This window comes from Zeugodacus cucurbitae, chromosome X (assembly GCF_028554725.1).
Source record: "Zeugodacus cucurbitae isolate PBARC_wt_2022May chromosome X, idZeuCucr1.2, whole genome shotgun sequence".
NCBI lineage: Eukaryota > Metazoa > Arthropoda > Insecta > Diptera > Tephritidae > Zeugodacus > Zeugodacus cucurbitae.
This window is the reverse complement of record NC_071672.1, coordinates 33,495,528-33,520,526: the sequence shown is the minus strand read 5'-3', so window position 1 is coordinate 33,520,526 and position 24,999 is coordinate 33,495,528. Positions and strand designations below refer to the sequence as shown.

At 37.6% G+C, this 24,999-nt stretch overlaps 1 protein-coding gene across 5 annotated transcripts; it reads right to left on the bottom strand.

Annotated features, from left to right (window-relative positions):
- Positions 1–939: 939 nt before the first annotated feature.
- On the bottom strand, positions 940–17,639 carry LOC105219912 (43 kDa receptor-associated protein of the synapse homolog). Of its 5 annotated transcripts, XM_054235379.1 has the most exons (11): positions 17,419–17,638; positions 12,659–12,712; positions 12,246–12,436; positions 11,894–12,168; positions 11,494–11,576; positions 11,275–11,441; positions 10,544–11,206; positions 10,364–10,462; positions 10,117–10,308; positions 9,815–10,014; positions 940–1,899 (listed from the first exon to the last, which is right to left on the bottom strand). In XM_054235379.1, exons 6-11 carry the CDS (start codon positions 11,287–11,289, stop codon positions 1,449–1,451), a joined length of 1,620 nt encoding a protein of 539 aa, XP_054091354.1. In that variant the 5' UTR covers positions 11,290–11,441; positions 11,494–11,576; positions 11,894–12,168; positions 12,246–12,436; positions 12,659–12,712; positions 17,419–17,638; the 3' UTR covers positions 940–1,448. The 5 variants fall into 5 exon arrangements, with proteins under 5 accessions (XP_054091354.1, XP_011194563.1, XP_028901247.1 ...); XM_011196261.3 differs by lacking the exons at positions 11,894–12,168; positions 12,246–12,436 and having other exon boundaries at positions 17,419–17,639; XM_029045414.2 differs by lacking the exons at positions 11,894–12,168; positions 12,246–12,436; positions 17,419–17,638 and adding an exon at positions 17,106–17,412.
- Between the last annotated feature and the right edge of the window lie 7,360 nt (positions 17,640–24,999).

Genomic DNA, 24,999 nt, shown 5'->3' with positions numbered 1-24,999 from the left:
GTATCTTATTCCAAACGTTTTGCTGAATCTTAAGAGATTTTGATCCATTAGAAGTTTATTGGTATCACAAAGACGAGCGCTCAAAACTGTCTAAGTGAGATCTTCGTGCATATGCCAACATAACCTAATCTAACCTGTATAGTTCAGGCTACGTTTTTCAAACGTCTTATACCAAATATATGCCAATATTCTACGACAAAAAAAAACCAAAATGTTATTAAAACATCAATCACGCTTATGGTTGAATCACTGTATTTGATGGAGTTAATTGTATATTGAGCCAAAATTTCAATTTAACTAGTTTGGGATTTTCTGATTTTTAGAGTTTAATATATATTCGAACATAGTGATCTGAATATGAATATATATACTTCTAACCATGCCCTATCTGCCTTAAACTAAAATTTTTATTTGAAAGTATATGCAATATCCTAGTCGATTATCAATTATTAAATAAAACCAAATTCATGTAGGCAAATCATTGATATGTAGCACATAAATTGTTTAGATTGCATTGTTTTAGGTTAATATTTCCATTCATTAGCTCCTCCAAGTAATCTTATTCGTTTTATAAGTTTTACATTTAGGTAACCTCCTTAATATACTTTTAACAATATTTTAATGTACTAAACATTAAAACTATTCGTAGAATTAAATTAATGTACAGTTTACTAGCTTTATTTGAGTAGTTTGCCTTAGACAGACACTAAAGGAAGCACACAAAAGTCATCTGATGTTCAAAAAAAGGAAGAGAGAGAGTTAATTCAATAAAGGGAGATAATTATCTATAGTATAAATAATAAATATTTACAAACAAAATATTTGTTTTAACAAAGCAGATTTTCAAAACACCATTTTTAAATAATATTTATGTATATTCAAATGGGTGTATTCTCATCAACTTGACTTACAGTTTTCTTTATTTAAACATACTAGCGGTACCAGCGAACAAGCGTTTTCCATGTTTTTATTTTACTTCTTTATCTACATACTATTCTTCTTATGTCACACAGTTTTAGCAAAAACCTCGAACTTTTTTTGGAGTGATGAAATTATTCGCCAGTTTGCCAAGGCGGCATATCAAAGCATATTTATAGACAAAGTTCTCTCAGTCTAGTAATTGTAATTTGCATACAAAATAAATCCTTTATAATGGGCATATATATAATATATATAATACAACTCTCTCCCAATTCACTTCAATCCTTCGTTTCATCATTCATTTTTTCTATGATTACTAATAGGTACATTGTTTTAAATATTCACTTTTTCCATTTTAACTAAGATCCAGCCTCTTTGAAATGGAATCCTTTTTAAAATTACATCGAGTGTTTTTTTCAACAGATCTCGATGTAGCTTTGTTGTACATATGTATGTGAGCATGTGTATGGTTGTTACAACTTTATAATTTCTTATAATTTTTGTACATTACAAACTCGCAGTCATTTTTAAACTGACGACGTGGCATTTCGTGCACTGTCAATAGTTAAACTAGAAGCACGCAAACTCAGCGATGCCAAAGATAAATTACTCCGGTATAACGGTTTTGGTGATGAATTTGTTGTCAGTAGTAATGCGGTACTGTCAACATTTGGCATAGCACTGCTCAATCCGTTACAGATTATAGTCTTTTCATGGGAATTACTTACAACTCTACCGTTTGCTGTACAAAGTGGTGGCAAAATATCAATCGTGTCGATTGTCAGTAAACCTTCACCAACATTATCATTAATATTTAAGGTATTAGCTGTATTACAGTCGGGTACACTGCCACCACCGGGAGGAACACAACTGCTTTCGCTACCACAAAGATGTAGTCGGGAGCTCAATAGCTTATTACATGCTGGACAAGCACGGGAAGTGCCTTTTTCTTTCCGTCGCAAAAGATCATGAGCGCAACTGCAATATATGTGGATAGAGAAAATAAATTAAAAGAAGTAAGGAAAGGCCAAGTTCGGGTGCAACCGAACATTTTATACTCTCGCAATTTATTGCTATATATTTATGACGATAACACACAATTTGACTCACATATTCGGCATAAACATATATAGTATAAAGTCCATTAAAAGTTTGAAACCCTAATATTAGGTATAATGGGAGCTAGGGGAAGTTATGACCCGATTTAAACCATTTCTCGTACAGAGACACACTATTAGAAGAAAAAGATTTCCTCTGAATTAAATTAAGAAATCTGAGAGATTGGGTTCTTCATATTCGAGACCCGGGGCATTTAAAAGTTATAGTCCGATTTCGACAATTTTTTTACAAGTGATGCCACAGATCACATACTCTATGAGCGCTAGAGTATTTATGCAAAGTTTTATTTCGCTATCTTCATTGGTTCCGTGTCATCGGGGTGTCAAGAAAATATTATATACCGAATTTTATTGAAATCTGTCGAGTAGTTCCTGAGATATGGTACGTGGCAGTAGTCCAATTTCGCCCATTTTCAATACCAACCGTCTTATGGTGCCAAGGAATATGTGTACCAAGTTTCTATTTTTACTCAAGTTATCGCTTGCACAGACGGACGGATGGACAGACATCCGGATATCAAATCTACTCGTCACCCTGATGACTCTATATCTAACTCTTTTAGTTTAAGGTGTTACAAACAACCGTTATGTGAACAAAACTATTTTACTCTCTAAGCAACTTTGTTGCGAGAGTATAACAAGTAAGGAAGGGCTAAGTTCGGGTGTAACCGAACATTTTACACTCTCGCAATTTATTTATAAAATTTTATCAATATAACACACAATTTGACCCATATATTCGGCTTATGTATGATATAAATTTCTTTGAAAATTGGAAACCATAATATTAGGTATATTCGAGATAGGAGAAGTTTTGACCCGATTTCACTAATTTTTGGCAAGGAGACATTTTATTTAAAGAAAAATATTCCCTTTGAATTTATTCAATATATATGAGAGACTTACTTATATTTTCGGTAAAAAATATTATTAGAAGCACTGAGGTTCTCATGTTCCATTATGTTCCGATTTCGGCGATGTTTAGAAACATTACACATTTATTGTGTTTTCTTCTTTAAATGAAAATGTTGCCTCTTTATACATCAACATTATACACATTCTGGTTTACCTCTTTGAATGTGTTCCAATTTTTACATAAAAAATAACAAAAAAATGCACCTTATTATGCTAGTCACCTCACTCCTAATTTGAAAACATGAATACAGAATAAATGCAACATTTTTTTTTTTTTTGAAATGAAAACGCTATTAGAACCTGGATTCGAATACTCATAAAAGTTTAAAATTGACTACTTGTGTGAAAAGTAGGTAGCCAGCGTTTTATTTGTTTGTATGTTTTATTTGTTTTATGTTGTCGTTTAATTTCACTTTCAAAACAGATCCCCCACACTCGAGGGTACAAATATGAGCACAACTATAAACAAAAAAGAAACAATAGGGGAGTCCGGTTCTCCCTTAATAAAGCCGGAAGAAAGAAGGCAGAAGTCAAATGAAATACCAAGAGTGAGGTTGCTGGTGCATTAACTAAAGCCTACTTTCAAGGTCGAAGAGCTATAACATCGTAAGCATTTTTTTTAATTCTACTACCTGTTATTAATCGCATCCAGAACTAATTTAGAAGACCTTCCTTCTTTTTTGTAGGTACTCGTTTTTACGCCTAAATAATAAATAAATCAGTTGGCATGGCCTGGAAACAGGCTCGATTTAAACCCATTCGAAAAGCCGTGGGCGATTATGAAGAAACATGTATCCACACAGAAGCCGAGGAACCAAAAATACTGCATTTCGTCCTTTTTAATAGGTGGTATGATGACATGGAGGTCGGATTGCTTCAAAAGGTCATTTCGTCCACCCCAGCAAGGATTAGGGCGGCAATTAAGGCAAAAGGCAGCGCAACAAAGTATGTATTTAATGAGATATTTCCTATTGTATGTGATTGGCGGTGAAACCGATTAGGCGGTTATAGCCGAATCGATGATAGCGCGCCACTCCTCTCTTTCCCTCGCATTTCGGCGCCAATTGGAGATCCCAAGTGTAACTAGGTCGCTCTCCACCTGGTCCCTCCAACGGAGAGGAGGTCTTCCCCTTCCTCGACTTCCTTCGGCGGGTACTGCATCGTACACCTTCAGATCTGGAGTGTTTTCGTCCATTCGGACAACATGGCCTAGCCAGCGTAGCCGCTGTCTTTTTATTCACTGAACTTTGTCAATGTAGTCGTATAACTCGTACAGTTCATCGTGCCATCGTCTTGCGCAAAATTTTCCTCTCGAAAACTCCTAGTGTCGTCTCATCGGATGTTGTAATCGTCAATGTTTCTGCGCCAAGCCGCGACTGCACTGACTGTTTGTTTGATGAAGGAGATATTTCGTCTTGTCCTCATTCACCACCATACCCATTCGCTTCCCTTCCTTATTCAGGCGGGAAAAAGAAGAACTAATGGCGCGGATTTTTTTGCCCAGCACTGTATGTCAAATTGCGAAGGTAGGAATTGGACATGTATATTGGCTAGAAAAGATCTTTATGTTTTTATATTATACAAATATAGTGACCCAGATACCACTACAATAAGCGGGCAGACGGTCTAAGGTAACCGGTTCTATTGACTGCTACTGCAGCAAACTATGAAAATTATTAATACAAGCAATTCGAATCATACGTAGCGGTCGAACGTTAATGTTTTTTTCGAAATAATTGACAAAAGCTCGTCGAAGTTCCACATTCTCATTCACAACACACGGACTCGTTTAAAAGAGGATCAAATAAAACTTTCAGCTTTCAACTTTGCTTATGAATTGCTTTGAGAACGTATTACATACATACAGAGGTAGTCAAAATTATTTACACATCGAACCTTCTTTTACAAATTTCACACAAAAAGCTTTTACTTGTTGTTCTCGCAGAGTAACAAAATGCTATGTCATTTCTCAGCGAATGAAGTTAGTTAGGCTAGAATAGCTAGAAATATGGCGGAGAAATAAGCAAATGAACTGAAGACTCGCAGTAGTCAAAAGAATTTACACACATTTTTTCATTTATACACAATATGAACTCTATTATCCTGTTCTTATTTAATGATAAATATAAAATTTTAATGTTCAGTAATATTTAAATGTTAAGTTACGGTAATTTCATAATTGGTTACATCGCATTTGGCATCAATAACACTCTGCTTTATGGTCCGAATTGATTCAACACAATTGTGCGCGAAGTTAACTGTTAATATTGACCAAATGTCGGTAATTTCGGGGTTTTCGATTATTATATCAATTCTTCTCTGATATTTAACGAAATCCCAAATATTTTCAATAAAGTTTATGTCGGGGCACTGCGCAGGTCAACTTTATTTGATTCACTTAAAAGTTTTGTTAGTAACGATCCTTTTTGAAATGGAGCATTGTTCTGTTGTAGAATGTAGTCAATAGTTGGGAAAGGCCGACTAACCACTACAATGGCATGGTCATGTGAATTCTGATATATTCGGATGATTTAGGGTCCCTAAAATAGTACCAAATCTTCAAAACATAAGTAAGGAAAACTTCCCCAAAAAATCATTATATCACCTCCGACTGTGTTTAACGCCTGAGCTGCATATTTCTTATTCTTACGTGGTAAATGCATAAAGCGTTTACTAAAAAAGCCTGGAAACAAAATTCAGCCTTATCTGTCCAAACCACGGCTAAGGAAACAATTTAAAGCAAATGAGAGGCATATCGCTTTTTTGGTTTGGAAAATATTGATCACTTTATGTACAACGTAGGTGTTTACGTTAAATTTTTTAATATCCTTAACAGTATGACTACAATGTCTTTTCATGCGGTATGCTAATTCGATTCTGCTGCAATATTATGACTGGGATTTTGTATGACAGTTCCTACTAATTTTCTACATTATCTTGGAATTATCACAGGTTTCTGCCCAGTTCTCTTTAAAGTATACTTGCAATTGATCGTTTCCTTCGTTTTAATAACATTATAAACAGTATTCCTTTAAATTCTATAAATTTGTACTAACTCCGAAGCCGAAACCCCAGTCTTAAACTTAGAACAGTCTCCGATCTTCTTCTTCTTCTTGACTGGCGTAGACACCGCTTACGCGGTTATAGCCAAGTCCAAAACAGCGCGCCACGTATCCCTTCTTCTGGCAGTTTGGCGCCAATTGGTTATACCAAGCGAAGTCAGGTCCCTCTCCACCTGGTCCTTCCATCGGAGTGGAGATCTCCCTCTTCCTCGTCTTCCACCAGCGGGTACTGCATAGAATACTTTCAGAGCTGGAGTACTTTCATCCATTCGAATAACATGACCTAGCCAGCGTAACCGCTGTTTTTTTATTCGCTGGACTATGTCTATGTCGTCGAATAACACATACAGCTCATCGTTCTATCGTCTGCGGTATTCGTCGTAGCCAATGTTTAAGGGACCATAAATCTTCCGCAAAACCTTTCTCTCGAAAACTCCTAGTGCCGTCCCATCGGATGTTGACATCGCCCACGCTTCTGCACCGTAAAGTAGGACGGGAATGATGAGGGACTTGTAGAGTTTGGTTTTTGTTCGTCGAGAGAGGACTTTACTTTTCAATTGCCTACTCAGTCCATAGTAGCACCTCTTGGCAAGAGTGAGTCTGCGTTGGATTTCCAGGCTGACATTGTTATTGCTATTAATGCTGGTTCCCAGGTAGACGAAATTATCTACAACTTCAAAGTTATGACTGTCAACAGTGACGTGGGAGCCAAGACGCGAATGCGCTGACTGTTTGTTTGATGACAGGAGATATTTCGTCTTGTCCTCGTTCACCACCAAACCCATACGCTTCGCTTCCTTATCCAGTCTGGAAAAAGCAGAACTAACGGCGCGGGTGTTGTTTCCAATGATATCGATATCATCGGCGTACGCCAGTAGCTGTACACTCTTGTAGAAGATTGTACCTTCTCTATTTAGCTCTGTAGCTCTTATAACTTTTTCCAGCATCAAGTTAAAGAAGTCGCACGATAGTGAGTCACCTTGTCTGAAACCTCGTCTGGTATCGAACGGCTCGGAGAGGTCCTTCCCGATCCTGGCGAAGCTTTTGGTGTTGCTCAACGCCAGCTTACACAGCCGTATTAGTTTTGCGGGGATACAAATTCAGACATCGCGGCATAAACGCAGCTCCTTTTCGTGCTGTCGAAAGCAGCTTTAAAATCGACAAAAAGGTGATGTGTGTCGATCCTATTTTCACGGGTCTTTTCCAAGATTTGGCGCATGGTGAGTATCTGGTCTGTTGTTGATTTTCCAGGTCTAAAGCCACACAGCCAAGGTCCAATCAGTTTGTTGACGGTGGGCTTTAGTCTTTCACACAGTACGCTCGACAGAACCTTATACGCGATGTTGAGGAGGCTTTTCCCACGGTAATTGGCGCAAATTGTGGGGCCTCCCTTTTTGTGTATTGGGCAGAGTACACTGAGATTCCAATCGTCAGGCATGCTTTCTTCCGACCATATTCTGCAAAGAAGCTGATGCAAGCACCTTATCAGCTCTTCGCTGCCGTATTTGAATAGCTCGGCCGGTAATCCATCGGCCCCGCCGCCTTATTGTTCTTCAAGCGGGTAATTGCTATTCGAATTTCTTAACGGTCGGGCAATGGAACATCTGCTCCATCGTCGTCGATTGGGGAATCGGGTTCGCCATTTCCTGTTGTTGTACTTTCACTGCCATTTAGCAGGCTGGAGAAGTGTTCCCGCCACAAACTCAGTATACTCTGGTCATCAATAACTAGATCACCTCTGGGGGTACTACAGGAGTGTGCTCCGGTCTTGAAACCTTCAGTTAGTCGCCGGATCTTTTCGTAAAATTTTCGAGCATTACCCCTGTCGGCCAGCTTGTCAAGCTCTTCATACTCACGCATTTCGGTCTCTTTCTTTTTTTGTCTGCAAATGCGTCTCGCTTCCCTCTTCAGCTCTCGGTATCTTTCCTATCCCGCTCGTGTTGCGGTCGATCGCAACATTGCGAGGTAGGCAGTCTGTTTTCTCTCCACTGCGAGACGACAATCCTCATCATACCAGCTGTTTTTTTGGCTTTTCCAAAAACCAATGGTTTCGGTTGCAGATGTACGTAAGGAGTTTGATATGCCGTCCCACATCTCCCTTATACCGAGATGATGATGAGTGCTCTCAGAGAGCAGGAGTGCAAGTCGAGTAGAAAATCGTTCGACTGTCGGTTGTGATTGCAGCTTCTCGATGTCGAACCTTCCTTGTGTTTGTTGACGTGTGCGCTTTTCTGTACAGAGGCGGGTGAGTATTTTAGCTGCTACAAGTCGATGTTGGGACCACGAAGCGTACGCACATCAGAAACACTGGAGACATGTCGTCCATCTATCACAACATGATCGATCTGGTTGCGAGTGATTCGATCCGGGGACAGCCAAGTAGCTTGATGGATTTTCTTATGCTGGAATCTAGTACTACAGACGACCATATTTCGGGCCCCGGCGAAGTCGATCAGCCTCAGACCGTTTGGAGATGTTTCGTCATGGAGGCTGAATTTTCCGACTGTTGTGCCAAAGACACCTTCTTTACCCACCCTAGCGTTGAAATCGCCAAGCACGATTTTGACATCGTGGCGGGGACAGCGCTCATAGGTACGTTCTAGGCGCTTATAGAAGGTATCTTTGATCACTTCGTCCTTCTCATCCGTCGGGGCGTGGGCGCAAATCAGCGATATGTTGAAGAACCTCGCTTTGATGCGGATTGTGGCTAGACGTTCATCCACCGGAGTGAATGCCAGGACTCGACGACGGAGTCTCTCTCCCACCACGAATCCCACACCGAATTTGCGCTCCTTTATATGGCCGCTGTAGTAGATGTCACAAGGACCCACCTTCTTCCGTCCTTGTCCCGTCCATCGTATTTCTTGGATTGCGGTGATGTCAGCCTTTACTCTTACGAGGACATCAACCAGTTGGGCAGAGGCACCTTCCCAATTAAGGGTCCGGACATTCCAGGTGCATGCCCTTAAATCGTAGTCCTTTAAACGTTTGCAGTGGTCGTCATCAAAATTGGGGTCCCTCATCCGAGGCTGTTTTGTTCTATTCATTGGGGGGTGTGTTTTTAAGTGGTGGGTCCCAAACCCTACGCACAACCGCGAAGCGGGTTTCGCCTTCTCACTTTAGCTCGCCTCCAAACGGATGTCTGTTAGCTACCCAGGGGATACTTGGTCTAAAACCGGAAGTCGTGAGCTGCTTGAGCCACATGTAAAAGAATCGTTCCTGGCCACTCCCAAGTGAATGGCAGTCAGAAACTTTCCTCACTTACGTGAACTTCTACATATGACTCCATCCTCCTCCGATCTAGTTATAATCATTAATTCCTTTAGTTTCGGCATTTTATTTACCAAGTTTTATATTTTTAGACTTTTTAAGCTAAACACCGCGATTTAGCCTTTATTCTTGGATTTGGTTTAAGGAAGAGTAGTGATTGGCTTCTATTGCGTTCATAACTAACTGACAAAGTCTTAAAATATAAAACTTGGTAAATAAAATGCCGAAACCAAAGGAATTAACGATTATAACTAGATCGAAGACTTTTACTAAGTTTAAGACTGGTGTTTTGACGCAAAAAAATGAGTGTAAATACATCTCACTACTGCGAGTATTCAGTTCATTTGCTTATTTCTCCGCCATATTTCTAGCTATTCTAGCCAAACTGACTTCATTCGCTCTGGAATAGATCAAGGTTTACAACAACATAGCATTTTGTTACCCTGCGACAACAAGCAAAAGCTTGTTGTGTGAAATTTGTAAAAAAACGTTCGATGTGTTAATAATTTTGACAAATGAATTACTAACCGTGCATGTAAGATATGAGCACATGGTAATGCCTCTATTGAGTCCGGCTCTAAGCCAAAAGTGTCACCACATGCACCGCAAAACAGCCCAAGCGCTGCACCAGTTTGACTCGCTAAACGCAAATGTGTATTGTACTGCTCCTCATCGCCTAAAGCACGATAGATAAGAGCAAGACGACTGCGTATTCTACGCACCAAGAGCTATCCATATCCAAAAATTGCAATAGAGAAAAAATTGGGTACATGTAAGTAAATATGTTTGAGTTAATCACTTAAGAATAATATCAGAAATACGAGAAGCACCTTGGAACCAATGGAGCTTGCCACCTCAAGCAACCGTGTATTAAATTCAAGTGGCCTGCAATTACAAATTTTTTGCTGTACTCTTAATGATTCCAAACAACGCGCTGCCCCATCCATAGCTTCCATTTGTGCCATGCGATCGCCAAGTGCAGCTGAGGTACCCATAGCTTGTTCGTATTGCCGAAATGCGCGCTTGAAGAGTATATTCAATGAACAAATTATAAATCTGATATTAACAAAAACTCACGTCCATGTCCACTTTTTTGCGATATATATCACCCATTACTCGTAAACTACGCGTATATGTTGCTTGATCTCCTGAAATCAACGCAAGCCGTGTTGCTTCCTAAAAATATGTAATGTATATCGTATTCGCCATTGTAAATTTATTAACATTTCATGCAAATTATATAATAAATTTACACACCATGCAGTAATCATGTGCGTCACCCAGATCGCCTTGTTTGCGTAGAGCAGCCGCCATGCACAACAGAGCAGCTCGATGATGTGATGAGTTAAGATCTCCCAGTTGTAATGAGCGCGATAAATCATAGGCCTTCGATGCATAGGTTGCACTCTTATCATTATCCTGCAGACGACCAAACAGCTCAGAGAGCGTCACATATACCTGTAACTCAAGAGAAGGATCACCTATTGAAGTGGCTATCTTATGTGCTCCTTGTAAGCCCTCAAGTGCACGCGAAAATCCTCCCATTTCCAAGTAAACGCGTGCTACTGTCAAGTGCACAAGGCCTCCAGTCCGACACTGGGTCCCACATTCGTTATACAACGAATGGCGAGCATAACTTAGTGCACGTTCAAGACCACCAAGGCGCTCATGAGCTCTCGCCAAATTTAGATAAGTTTCCGCTCGCATTGTTGGGGAATCCAACTCTTCAGATATTCCTAACTGTCGATGTCCGAATTCAATCGCTTCACGATATTTACCCCAATCCATATGCGCCTGATAAAGATAACCAAGTAATTGAAAGCAATCTTCGCGGCGATCAGTCGCTTTCAAAGCACTTCGCCAAATGCGTACAGCAGCATTTTGATTATGTTGTTCATAAAGGCGCAGGCCCCGTTCAATCTATTGAATTGTAACTTTTTATATTAAAGTATGATTTTTGGATTTACAAAAAATATGTACTCGTTTACCTTTCGTCGTGCCATATACTGTTTTAAACTACGTTGGCAAACTAAAAAACAATTTATAAGCGAATTCTGTGAGGCAGATATACCATGCCGCGCCCAAAGGGATGTGCCATCGGGACTGGACCCACAGCCAGCCAGCCGAGAATAGCTTTCATCTAACTGACTCAGATCTATAAAATAGTTTCAGTGAATTAGTAGATGTGCTGCATTGTTCCTACTTACCATTGAAATTTTCCAATAAGTAACGTGAACCATCCGGCGATGCAAGCAAGTGTGTTGCTGATAAATTATGACTATGCGGTATGCTATATACCCAGAAGATTTTAATGACAGTAGAATTGAAAATAAAAGATCAACAAAATAAATTAAACATTAAATTCAATCGGCTGGAGATAATTATAAAGGGTGTGTTACACATAATAAGATTTAAAAAAGTTTCAGGCCAGATTTGGATTAACATAACCTCAGATAATATGTAAACTCTCGCAACATGTTGCACAAACTTCGCACAACGGTTGTTTATAACACCATTCAGATATTTTCTAGAAATTCAGAGGGTATCTTTTTCTTATAATAATGTGTCTCTGTGCCAAAAATTGATAAAATAATAATTTTGCATAACCTGATTTTCCTTATTCACCAATCGACCGGCCCAAAACGAAATTATCTGCTCACAGAAGTGTTCTCTCAATTGATGTAGTGATAGATGCGATGTGTGGGAAGTGGCGCCGTCTTGTTGAAACCAAATGTCGTCGAAATCACGAGCTTCAATTTCAGGTCGGTTATCATGGCGTGATAACGGTCGCCATTGACGGTTACGTTCTCACCAGTATCATTTTTGAAAAAATATGAACCAATATATCTCCGGCCCACAAACCACTCCAAGCCGTATTTTTTCTGGATGAAATGGCAGCTCTTGAATCTCTTTAGGTTGCTCTTCGTCCTAAATGCTACAATTGTACTTTTTTACATACCCATTATGCCAGAAATGCGGCTCATCACTGAACAGAATTTTTCTCGAAAACTTCGGATATTTTTGGAACTTTTCAAGAGCCCATAGAGCGAAGCGATGTTGCTTGGGATGGTCAAGCGTCTTCCGTTCTTGCACAAGCTGTAGTTTAGGTAATTTAACATATCGACCTAAATGCTACGGCTGCTATATTTTCTTCACAGTAAGCCGATTATGTTGACCATAAGTTGAGCGAAGCGCACGAAACACATTTTTTACAGAACGTTTCGTAATAAAGTTAAACAATTTGTAAACGTTGTTCAGGAGTAAATAGTATATTGCGCAAAATATCATTGTTTTTAGTTGACAGATGAATTTACACCACAAGTTTCACTACAAAAATCATAAGCAGAAATAAATAATTATATTAATGCTTACCTGAGAAGATCCTTTGAAGATATGCTCTCCCATGACATGACTACACCGTGTTTACTTAAAAAAAAAAACAATTCTTTGTTATATTAAAAAAAATAGTGAAAAGGCAATGGAATAAATAAATATTAAAGTAGAAGTAGAATTATTTAACTTTCCCACCTCTTTGAGAGATAATTACTAATTGGGGATATATTTCAAAAGGTTTTCAATATGCATATAACGTCACCTCATGAACATTTATCACAATATTAGGACTTAAGTGAAATGTAGTGCTTGTTTTAATTAAAATATTTTCTTTAACGCGAAAAGTTTACCTCAAACCCCCATTTATCGTAATGTCATTGGAAGTACACTGCCTTTATTTAACCCTTGAGGGTAAACGAATTCTTTTGTTTTCCACTTATGCTTCCGGAAACGACCGGACCAACATTGGCAAACCCATGCACTGAATACCCAGTGGCAAAATTTAACTCGCTGCTCCAACATTTGGGGGCCTCACAGTATGAGAATTTGGAAGAGGTATCGATAGTGAAACCACATAACTTCTTAAAATTCGCTTCAAGCGCAGACATTCTAACGGATGACTACTCCTCGTGGACTACGTGACGGCAGTCCTTCTGGTATCGCAAAGGACCAAAACTTGTCTATATGTGTCTTATTTTTATACCAGACTAACCTAACCTAACTGATTCCTGTGGGCTATTCTACATACATTCTAGATAATAACTTTGATTTTTCATGTTACAAAGTTGTTAATTTAAGTGGTAAATTGCAAAAGACAAAAAAAAAATAATATTTCACTTCACAATACTTGCAATAACGACAAGAAGTTTCAAAATACTTTTCAGTATGAGAAAATCATTCCAAAACAACAACAATTTATTATTTATTTAAAATTAAATCAATACACGATTTTAATTTGATCAAATGTTTTATCAACATCGAAAATCATCATATGCACAATGGCGCCTAAACGTGCGTTAGAAGCACTTAACTGAACACTAAATGATACAGGATAGGTACTACGCAATGACTCGAGATGTTTAGGAGGCGCAATGATTTTACTGTCTGTCTATTTCCCCCCAGACACTGCTCGTAATTCCAAGATCAACTGCTACCGACGAAATACACGATTGACTCCAATCATCAAATCTAGGGAGTTATATGAAGAATCTTCAGCTAACATGAGAGTTGCATTGCTGGACGACACATCTGTTAAAGATTTCTCTGAGTAATTGCTGACTATTGGTAATGGTGGAGTACCTGTCAATGATTCGAGCGGATTTCGAATTTCTGTAACTTTGTCTAATCGAATAACGAACGAACTCATCAACAAAGTATTCCCAACCACAAAAATAATGAATGGTTGAGTGAGCGAGCATTTCATTCATTCAAATCTATTGGCTGTGTAATAAATGAAGATGAAGCCACCAGCTATCCAATTGATTTTTTTATACTGCTTGGATGTACCTGGCTTACAACCGCACAATTTACGACTAAAGATTGGCTCCGCAGTAATCATGCTTCGAGACTTAAACCAACTAAAACCATGCAACAGAACGCGTTAGCTAATGAAGCATGATTCAAGAATTTGATTTTTATAGATTATCCTATGAACTCAATAAGGCGGAAGGAAGTTCGCCACCGGGTCTGCTAGTTATATATATAAAGATAAAAAAAAAATATAAAACAGAATTCAGTAGTATTGAAGAAATCTGCCTTACTACATTAATGGGTATACGAATTCAACTCACTAAAAGAGTCCGACCGATTAATCGTCCTATGTCAAATGTGCACCATTTTGTTTCACAACCTTTTGAGACTTTGCATATAATTTTATAATGGCTGTTTTAATTATTTAAAATTTGTAGTATTCACTTTCCAAACTTTATAGAATAACTAGCAGACCACTCCGGCTTCGCACGGGCTTAAACAAACATTTCAAAAGTAATAAGTTTTTACACACTCTCTCATACATATGTATGTACTTTGCCGTTTCATGCGTGGGTTCATTTTAAATAAAGTAAAATCAGCAAAATTCGAACATGTGCTAAAACTTGATTGCGACCTCCAGTCTTTAGTGTCCGTTGTCTTTCTCTCTGATTATGGAGGCGTTGGGAACGCTCAGAGTTCGACGGCCTAGTGCGAGCTTGTATATTTCTAATATTTTGTTCTCTCAAGCGCGTACTTGGCATGTTTTAAAATTGTGTTCGTTACTCGACTCACTGGCACGCGATTGCGATGCGAAGAAAATGACTCCAAATTCTCCATCACGAAGTCCTTTGTCCTGGGAACTATTTCCAGAAAGATGAGATTCTAGCAATAAATATAGCCTTTATTACTCAGGGTGAATGTAGATTTCCAATGGTGAATGAATTTTTGAAATCGGCACAGTAGTTTTCGAGTTTATTCAATAGAAACATACATACAAATGTTTTCTCTTTATAATAGTAGTTTAAATAAATGTAGCCTGTGTTACTCGGGGTGAATGTAGATTTCCAATGGTGAATGAATTTTTGAAATCGGCACAGTAGTTTTGGATTTTTTGTATTGTGCTAAAAGCATACGAACGGAGTATGTATTAATTTAAATTTCGTTCGTCATGGATGCTCTTGGCTGATGCATTTTGTACACTTTCGCACACTTTTATACCCATTCAACATCCGGATGTCTGTCCATCCGTCCGTCTGTGCAAGCGATAACTTGAGTAAAAATGGAAACTTGGTACACATATTCCTTGGCACCATAAGACGGTTGGTATTGAAAATGGGCGAAATTGGACTACTGCCACGTACCATATCTCTGGAACTACTCGACAGATTTCAATGAAATTCGGTATATAATATTTTCTTGACACCCTGATAACACGGACAAATGGGCGAAATCGGTTCACAACCACGACTACTTTCCTTATAACTCAATTTTGAATCCCATCTGATTCCTTCACTTTATAAGATATACATTAGGAACCAATGAAGATAGCAAAATAAAAGTTTACATAAATACTGTATATGTTCCGTGGCATCACTTGTGAAAAAATTGTCAAAATCGGACCATGACTTTTCAAGGCCCCGGATATCGAAATGTTGAACTCAGCGCCTAAGGGTAAATTTTAACCGAAAATATGGGTAAATCTCTCAGATAATTTAATGTAATTCAGATGAAATTGTTTTCTTCTAATAGTGTGTCTCTGTTTCAAAAATAGTCTTGGATATAGTGTACCTAGCAGGTCAAAATGAATGAAATCGGTTCAGGAATTACCTCAGCACTCATATACTATATGTGACGATTTTCGTTTTTCTATTGGACTTTATGCCGAATTTATGGGTAAATGTATATGTTATAATAAAATTTCTTCAATAAAATGTGAGAGTATAAAATGTTCGGTTGTACCCGAACTTAGCCTTTCCTTACTTGTTATTACTGTAATTTAAGGATTCGCTACCATTTCAGCAGATCAGTCTTCGATTTCTTGGAGTTCCTCATAAGTTTTCCCCCAATTTTCTTAATTTTTCGTTTTTTCTCTCCACATCGCATCCTCTACACACAGGAGGCAACAGATTTATTCAATTAACCTTAATTAATTAAAATAGCTTATAGATTATAGAACTCTACTTACTTTTCTAGTTTTGTTAATATTTTTAAAGATATATTTTATTTTTTTAAGCGAAATGTCTGGCACTAGTTTATTATTATCAGTACAATATTTCGTTGTATATACCGTTATACATTTACGTATGATACTGAAAAGAAATGCAACCAAAAACATTTTTCATGTTGTCACTCTTATTATTTTGTGGACAATTGTGGATATGGAGTACTTTATTTTACTTTAAACATGGTATATGACTTTTTTACAAGCAAGCAAGCACTAAATTTGTAACGTACATACATAAGTATTCACTTTTATGTTTATGTTTGTATTTTTTGAAAGAAATTCTGCAAAAACTATAAGCGAATAATTTAAAAGTAAGAACTATTCAGGTCAAGGGCGCTTTATTGACGAATTTTTGAGCCAGAATAAAATTCCTACCCTTTAAATAAAAAAAACTGGCTATTAAATGTTTTTGGGCTTGATTTTTAGCAGAACTTGTTCACTTGTCCAATTCATAGATTTTAACTAAAAACGCCAAGGACACTCTAACATCAATATGCGTTGCAATATGTTTATTATTATTTTTAACAACTAAAGTTGCTTACAATTCAATTTGTGGCGAATAAACAACTTAAAAGATTCTTTACTTTATTCGGCGCATGACCGTAATCCTTTTACGACAATCTGCAATTCACATTATATATTGAGGTGGTCCTTGAAGCCTTCAAAGAAAATGGGTTTGGTTTATTGGTTGCGAAAAATAAAAATACAATTATGTTTACAGGCATTATTTTGAAATTTGTTAAAAGCTTTTTATATTTTTATTTTTTTGTTATGGTATGGTATATCACTCACATTTCGTATTTTGAATGCTTAACATCTTTAAAAAAACCCACAACAGTTTTCAATGCGAAGATATTTGGAATTTAAACAATGACAATACTTTATGTTAGGGTAACTCACATAGGTGCAATTTTTTCCTTTTCTAGAAATAATTTCTCCCGAAAGTAGTCACGTTAGTATTTTAAGAAAACACAGAAACAGTAGCGTCATGTAAACATGCCAAAAGGGTGTGTATGTCAACAACGAATGTAAGTATAGATGTCCGTGCACGCGCTAACACAAACATAGAACTTTGTTAATAGCTTAAATCGTACTGTTCACAAACCTTGCTCTTCTTTAGAACTGCCCTGCTCGACGAGACTCTTCTCAACTCAGATAAAATGCTTCGTTACCAGTTGCTGATGCTCGAACTGTCACAATTTTTGGCACATCCCAGTTGTCATCCACAAACACATTCACTGACATTTATTCCACTTCGCCTTTAACTCAATTTAATATCGAGGTCAGTTTATTATTTTAGCCACATCCTTGTATCCCTGTTCACACACACACACTAACAAACGCATAAATGTATGCCGCCGTATCTTTATACTTTGTTTATATACGAGGGCTGCTATATATATTTCTGGCCTAGGCAACTCTAAGTGTTGCCAGGTGCAATCTGACATTTCCATTGGAAAGTTTGACGTTTTTTAGCATAACATCACTCAGAACGTTTTGTCATTTAATCGTGAATTATTTACAGGGAATAAAAAAATTCATCTCGGCCAATAAATGGATTTAACTCGTGAACATTTTCGTGCGATAATTTTTCACAACTTTCGACGTGGATTATCGCGACAAGAGTGCATCGATGAACTAAAATCTTTGTATGGCTATAAAGCACCATAGCACTGTGAAAAACTAGTACAACGAATTCAATCATGGCCGACGCTCGCTCAAAGACGAATTCCGTAAAGGTCGTCCAAAAACAGCCGTTGTGCCAGAAAACATCGATGCCGTACGTAAACTGATAATGCAAGACCGTCATGTAACATACCTTCAGATAGAGGCCTATGCCTATGCATTTCTCCCACCAGCATACATTCGATATTGCACGAACACCTGGCCGTAAAAAAGGTTTGTTCTCGTTGGATCCCAACAATTTGACAATCGCTCAAAAAAGGCTCATAAAAAGTGCTTCGAAAATTGGTTTGAGCGCATGCAAAAGTGTATAAATCTTGATGGAGAATATTTTGAAAAACAATAAAACCATTTTCGTTGATAAATATTCCTATTTTCATTATTAGGGCAGAAATATATATAGCAGCCCTCGTATTACCTTTTAAATGGTTAGGTGGCTTTAAAAAATTCAAAATTACAAAAAAAATATGTTAAATAGTGCAATATGTTTAAAATATTATCCAAAAATATAAAATCGATGCGAGTAAAATTCTAAGAGATCGATCCTTTAGTAGTTCCGGCCAGACCACGTATGTTTGAATGTAAAACTTAATCGCTTATCTTAAAACTAAATTTTTTAAGTCGGCCTACACGATTTTTAGAAAAACTTTGCGTTTGTTTTAAATTTTGCACACATATTTGTTATAACTTTATCTAATTAAAGGACTAAGTGTTATTTTATATTTTTATTACGACTATTTTTTTTCGAAAATTTTACCAAAAAAGTGAGTTTTTTGGTTTAAATTCAGTCAAAAATTAAAATTTTAATATTCCCTTTTTTCATTCGACCAGATTTATCCAATATTTTTGATTTATTGATTTTGGATGAAACAATAATGAGTTATGCTGTCCACGGCAAGAGCTTTTTTGGACACGTCATTAGAGATGACACGGCTGAGTTTTTGGAATTTGTAAATAAAAATAGATATGTATCTTTGACATGCTAAAATGTTATGAAACACTGTAAGACCTCGCTTTGCGTCGTAAATACGTTCCAAAATATCGCGACTAAAATTGAAATAACGCAAAGTGAATTGCTATTTTCTATTGAAAATCATAAAAACATAGATTACCGCATCTTTCATTCAGTCTTTATTTGATAAAAAATAATATTTAAATAGACAGACTAGAAATTCAATCTAAAATGAACAAGAAAAGAAGGGTTAAGTTCGGATGTAACCGAAGATTTTATATTCTCGAAAGTTATTTATTTAACCCATATTCAGCCGCTGGTCGATTTTTCTACCATCAACTTTGGAGGTCCATTATTCTGAAGCTAAGTGCTATTTTCATGATTTGTTTTCAAAAAAATTAAATTCTGAATTTTATTAAAACATAAAGGATAGTTTTTTCAGTTAAAACATTAAATGAAAAATTTGGTAGAATCATAAAAAAATTAATTTTTTAAAGTGTTTTTGTTTAATTTAAAAAAATTGGGAAAACAAAAAAAAATTGTTTTTATTTACCAGAGATCAACTTTTAACAATCAAAAGAAACTCACCTCAATATTACAAGTTTTTTAACTTTTAAAACTACATACTCTTTGGTGGTCGAAAAATCGACCACTGTCCAGAAATCGTCAAGTAGGACAAAATTTTTTCAAGCATGATTTTTGTTATTATTAAGTAAAAGGCAAGTATATATCTTCAAAATATCAAATATTTAATGGCCCTTGCTTTAGTTTTTTCAGATTTTATACTTTTATCGTTTTAAGTCTGGCATCACCTGTCCGCATGTAACCTTTTCGTCTCATAGGCAGGCTCTAAATCTCCGTATGATATTTTCTCGTTGTATTTTGATAAATTAATAATTGCAGAGATAACGCATTTCACAAACGAATATGCGAATCAACACAATGCTGCCATTAACGCCACGCCAGTGGAAATACGTAGGTTCATTGGTATTTTGTACATATCGGGGTATCACACCTTGCCTCATATTGACCATTATTGGTCTGTTCGGCCCGACATGGGAATTCCAATTGTAAAACAAGCGTTGAGTCGTAATCGGTTTAAAATAATAAAACGGTTCTTACATCTCGCTGATAACACCGATTTAAATACAGTAGAACGTTTTGCCAAGGTTCGCCCGCTTATTGATGTTCTCAATACCGATTCGTTTGGATTTAAGTCGTGGGGCTTATGTTCAGAAAGTGGATATTTATTTTCTAGTATACTATATGGGGGTGCAGCAACCCCTCACGATAAGAATATCGATCTAGGAGCACAAACTGTTTTAGATTTGCTTGCTAACGTAACTGACCCCGACTGCCATATTATTTTCTTTGACAATTTTTTTTCATCCTATCATCTTATGTGCCTATTGAATGAGCGTCGATTTTATGCAACCGGTACTTTACGTGAAAATAGGATGGCAAAATCGCCCTTAAGGAATTTAAAAAAGAGAAACGCGGGGCATTTGACCAGCTACTCGATGGTCAACAAGAAATATTGACTGTACGGTGGAAAGATAACGCTGTCGTCAATGTTATTGCTAATAACTTCACAGCCGAACCAATGGTATATGCTAAAAGATATTATCGGAAGCAAAAGACTATCACCATTCCACAGCCCAAAGTAATACAAGAATATAATCACGGAATGGGTGGAGTGGATCTTCATGACAATGCTGTGGCCAACTATCGGATATGTATACGAGGAAAAAAATGGTGGTGGCCAATATGGATTAATGCTCTTGGTAACGCAATGGTCAATGCATGGAAGTTGCATTCTTCTTCTTCTTGACTGGCGTAGACACCGCTTACGCGGTTATAGCCGAGTCCAAAACACCGCGCCACATATCTCTCCTTCTAGCAGTTTGACGCCAATTGGTTATACCAAGCGAAGCCAGGTGGAAGTTGCATTGTATGTTAGCAAAATTTCAAAAGACGAAACCACTTTCACAAATTGATTTTCGATCTGAAGTCACAAACCATTTATTACTTACGACAATAAGGAAGATTACGAGAATACAATATCTTGAAAATAAATATCGGCGCTGTAAGTTATGCAAGAAACATGCTATTTTTACTTGCAAAAAGTGTAACGTTTATTTACATACTAAATGTTTTGATGAATACCATCAAAATATTTAAATTTACGTCTGTTCAATATACATGTATTATATAAAAAGATACATATCTTTTAAATAAAAGCAAATAATTTGAACTAAAATCATTAAATTTTTCTTAAAGAAAATAAAACAAAAAAAATATATTTTTTCATACTTGACGGTTTTCGGCCAGTTCATATCAAGAAAACGGTTCGTAAAATTTTTTTTTTAATTATTCTTGATTATGATCATAAAACCACCCCTTCGAAAGGAAATTAAAAACTTACTGTGATTTCATGTAGCGGCCGAAGATGGGTTAATATTATTAAAATAAACCACTAGTCGATCCATATATTCGGCATAAAGTCCACTAGAATATCGAGAATCAATATATACAGTGCTGGGCAAAAAAATCCGGTCAGTATGAAAATTTGAATTATGAGCTAAAATATTCATCCAAGAAAACAATTTTGAATATGGGATTGATGTATTTGTAATAAGAGATAAAATAAATTATTAGCAAAAAAAATTTAATTTTAAATTTTTTAGCAGCGAACTTTTTCAAATATTGTCAAATTCTCCAAAAATTAGGATATTTAACAAAATTGGTCACAAAATTTATAAAAACGGTAATATCAAAGTGATTGTTTGTTTTTATACTCTCGCAACAAAAGTTGCTAAGAGAGTATTATAGTTTTGTTCACATATCGGTTGTTTGTAAGTCATAAAACTAAACGAGTTAGATATAGGGTTATATATGTATATCAAAATGATCAGGATGACGAGACGAGTTAATATCCGGATGTCTGTCTGTCCGTCCATCCGTCTGTCCGTGCAAGGGATAACTTGAGTAACAATTAACATATCTTGACGAAACTTGGTACACATGTTGCTTGGAACCGTGAGGAGATTGGTATTGAAAATGGGCGAATTCGTAATGCTCCGCCCACAAAATGGTGAAAACCGAAAACCTATAAAGTGTCATAACTAAGCCATAAATAAAGCTAGAAAGATAAAATTTGTTATAAAGGGTCGCCTAGGAAGGGGCATATCCGGATGTAAGTAAGTTTTATATGAATATCTCGCAAACCAATAAAGCTATGTCAACCAAACTTTCTGCAGTTATTTCTTTTACGTACCCCATTACACACCATAAAAATTGATATAATGGGATAATAACCACGCCCACCTCCTATACAAAGGTTAGGTTGAAAATTACTAAAAGTGCGTTAACAAACTAACGAAAGACGTCAGAAACGCTAAAATTTACAGAAGAAATATCAGAAAGAAGCTCAGATTTTTTTTACAAAATGGAAAATGGACATGGTATCGTCCACTTGGGCCAAAAACCATATCTCAGGAACTACTTGATCGATTACAATTCGGGACATTATACTTTCTTGATACCCTGATAACACGGACGGAAAATGGACGAAATCGGTTCACAACCACGCCTACTTCCCAAATAACTCAATTTTGAATTCCATCTGATTCCTTCACTTTATAAGGTATACATAAGGATGAAGATAGCCAAATAAAACTTTACACAAATACTGCATTTCTTCTGTGGCTTCACTTGTGAAAAAATTGTCGAAATCGGACTAAAACTTTTCAAGGCCCCGGATTTTTAGCATGATGAACTCAGCGCCCAAGGGTAATTTTCAACCGAAAATATGGGTAAATCTCTCAGATAATTTAATGTAATTCAGAGGAAATTGTAGTCTTCTAATGGTGTGTATCTGTTCTAAAATTATTAAAATCGGGTCATAACATCTCCTACCTCCCAATACCCAATTATAGGTTTTTTAAAAATACGATGGGCTTTATTCTGCATATAGTGGTTAATATGTGTAATATCTTAGCAAAATTAAGTGAGCGTATAGTCCTAGATATAGAGTACCTTGGAGGTGAAAATAAGTGAAATCGCTTCAGGAATTACCTCAGCCCTCATACGAGTACACTATATGTGATGATTTTCGTTATTCTATTGAATCTTATGCCAAATATATTGGTCAAATTGTGTGATATCTTAAAAAACTATATCAATAAATTGCGAGAGATAAAATGTTCAGTTACACCCGAACTTAGCCTTTCCTTACTTGTTATTTTTTTAATTTTAGTCTATCTAATAGGAAATATTTCAATCAATACTTTGTTGCGCTTCCTTTTGCCTTAATAACCGCGCCAATTCTAGAGTATGGAGTCATATGTAGAAGTTCACGTAAGTGAGGAAAGTTTCTGACTGTCATTCACTTGGGAGTGGCCAGGAATGATTCTTTTACATGTGGCTCAAGCAGCTCACGACTTCCTGTCTTAGACCGAGTATCCTCTGGGTAGCCAACAGACATCCGTTTGGAGGCGAGCTGAAGTGAGAAGGCGAAACCCACTTATGCGGTTGTGCGTAGGGTTTGGGACCCACCACATAAAAACACCCCCCAATGAAAAGGAAGAAACAGCCTCGGATGAGAGACCCCAATTTTGATGACGACCACTGCAAACGTTTAAAGGACTACGAATTAAGGGCATGCACCTGGAATGTCCGGACCCTTAATTGGGAAGGTGCCTCTGCCCATCTGGTTGATGTCCTCGTAAGAGTAAAGGCTGACATCACCGCAATCCAAGAAATACGATGGACGGGACAAGGACGGAAGAAGGTGGGTCCTTGTGACATCTACTACAGCGGCCATATAAAGGAGCGCAAATTCGGTGTGGGATTCGTGGTGGGAGAGAGACTCCGTCGTTGAGTCCTGGCATTCACTCCGGTGGATGAACGTCTAGCCACAATGCGCTTCAAAGCGAGGTTCTTCAACATAACGCTGATTTGCGCCCACGCCCCGACGGAAGAGAAGGACGAAGTGATCAAAGATACCTTCTATGAGCGCCTAGAACGTACCTATGAGCGCTGTCCCCGCCACGATGTCAAAATCATGCTTGGCGATTTCAACGCTAGGGTGGGTAAAGAAGGTGTCTTTGGCACAACAGTCGGAAAATTCAGCCTCCATGACGAAACATCACCAAACGGTCTGAGGCTGATCGACTTCGCCGGGGCCCGAAATATGGTCGTCTGTAGTACTAGATTCCTGCATAAGAAAATCCATCAAGCTACTTGGCTGTCCCCGGATCGAATCACTCGCAACCAGATCGATCATGTTGTGATAGATGGACAACGTGTCTCCAGTGTTTTTGATGTGCGTACGCTTCGTGGTCCCAACATCGACTCGGACCACAATCTTGTAGCAGCTAAGATACGCACCCGCCTCTGTATAGAAAAGCGCACACGTCAACAAACACAAGGAAGGTTCGACATCGAGAAGCTGCAATCACAACCAACAGCCGAACGATTTTCTACTCGACGTGCACTCCTGCTCTCTGAGAGCACTCATCAGCATCTTGGTATAAGGGAGCTGTGGGACGGCATTTCAAACTCCTTACGTACAGCTGCAACCGAAACCATTGGTTTTCGGAAAAGTCAAAAAAACAGCTGGTATGATGAGGATTGTCGTCTCGCAGTGGAGAGAAAACAGACTGCCTACCTCGCAATGTTGCGATCGACCGCAACACGAGCGGGATAGGAAAGATACCGAGAGCTGAAGAGCAGACAAAAAAAGAAAGAGGCCGAAATGCGTGAGTATGAAGAGCTTGACAAGTTGGCCGACAGGGGTAATGAAAATTTTACGAAAAGATCCGGCGACTAACTGAAGGTTTCAAGACCGGAGCACACTCCTGTAGGACCCCCAGAGGTGATCTAGTTATTGATGACCAGAGTTTACTGAGTTTGTGGAGGGAACACTTCTCCAGCCTGCTGAATGGCAGTGAAAGTACAACACCAGGAGATGGCGAACCCGATTCCCCAATCGACGACGATGGAGCAGCATTGCCCGACCGTGAAGAAATTCGAATAGAAATTACCCGC

Excerpts from the sequence above, each read along its gene's own strand:
- LOC105219912 (XM_011196261.3), bottom strand. The coding sequence starts at position 12,696 with ATGTCATGGGAGAGCATATCTTCAAAGGATCTTCTCAG. Across the intron at positions 11,577-12,658 it reads TCTTCAAAGGATCTTCTCAG|CATACCGCATAGTCATAATT; the intron begins GTAAGCATTAAT and ends CTGGGTATATAG. Across the intron at positions 10,309-10,363 it reads GCAAAAAAGTGGACATGGAC|CGCGCATTTCGGCAATACGA; the intron begins GTGAGTTTTTGT and ends ATACTCTTCAAG.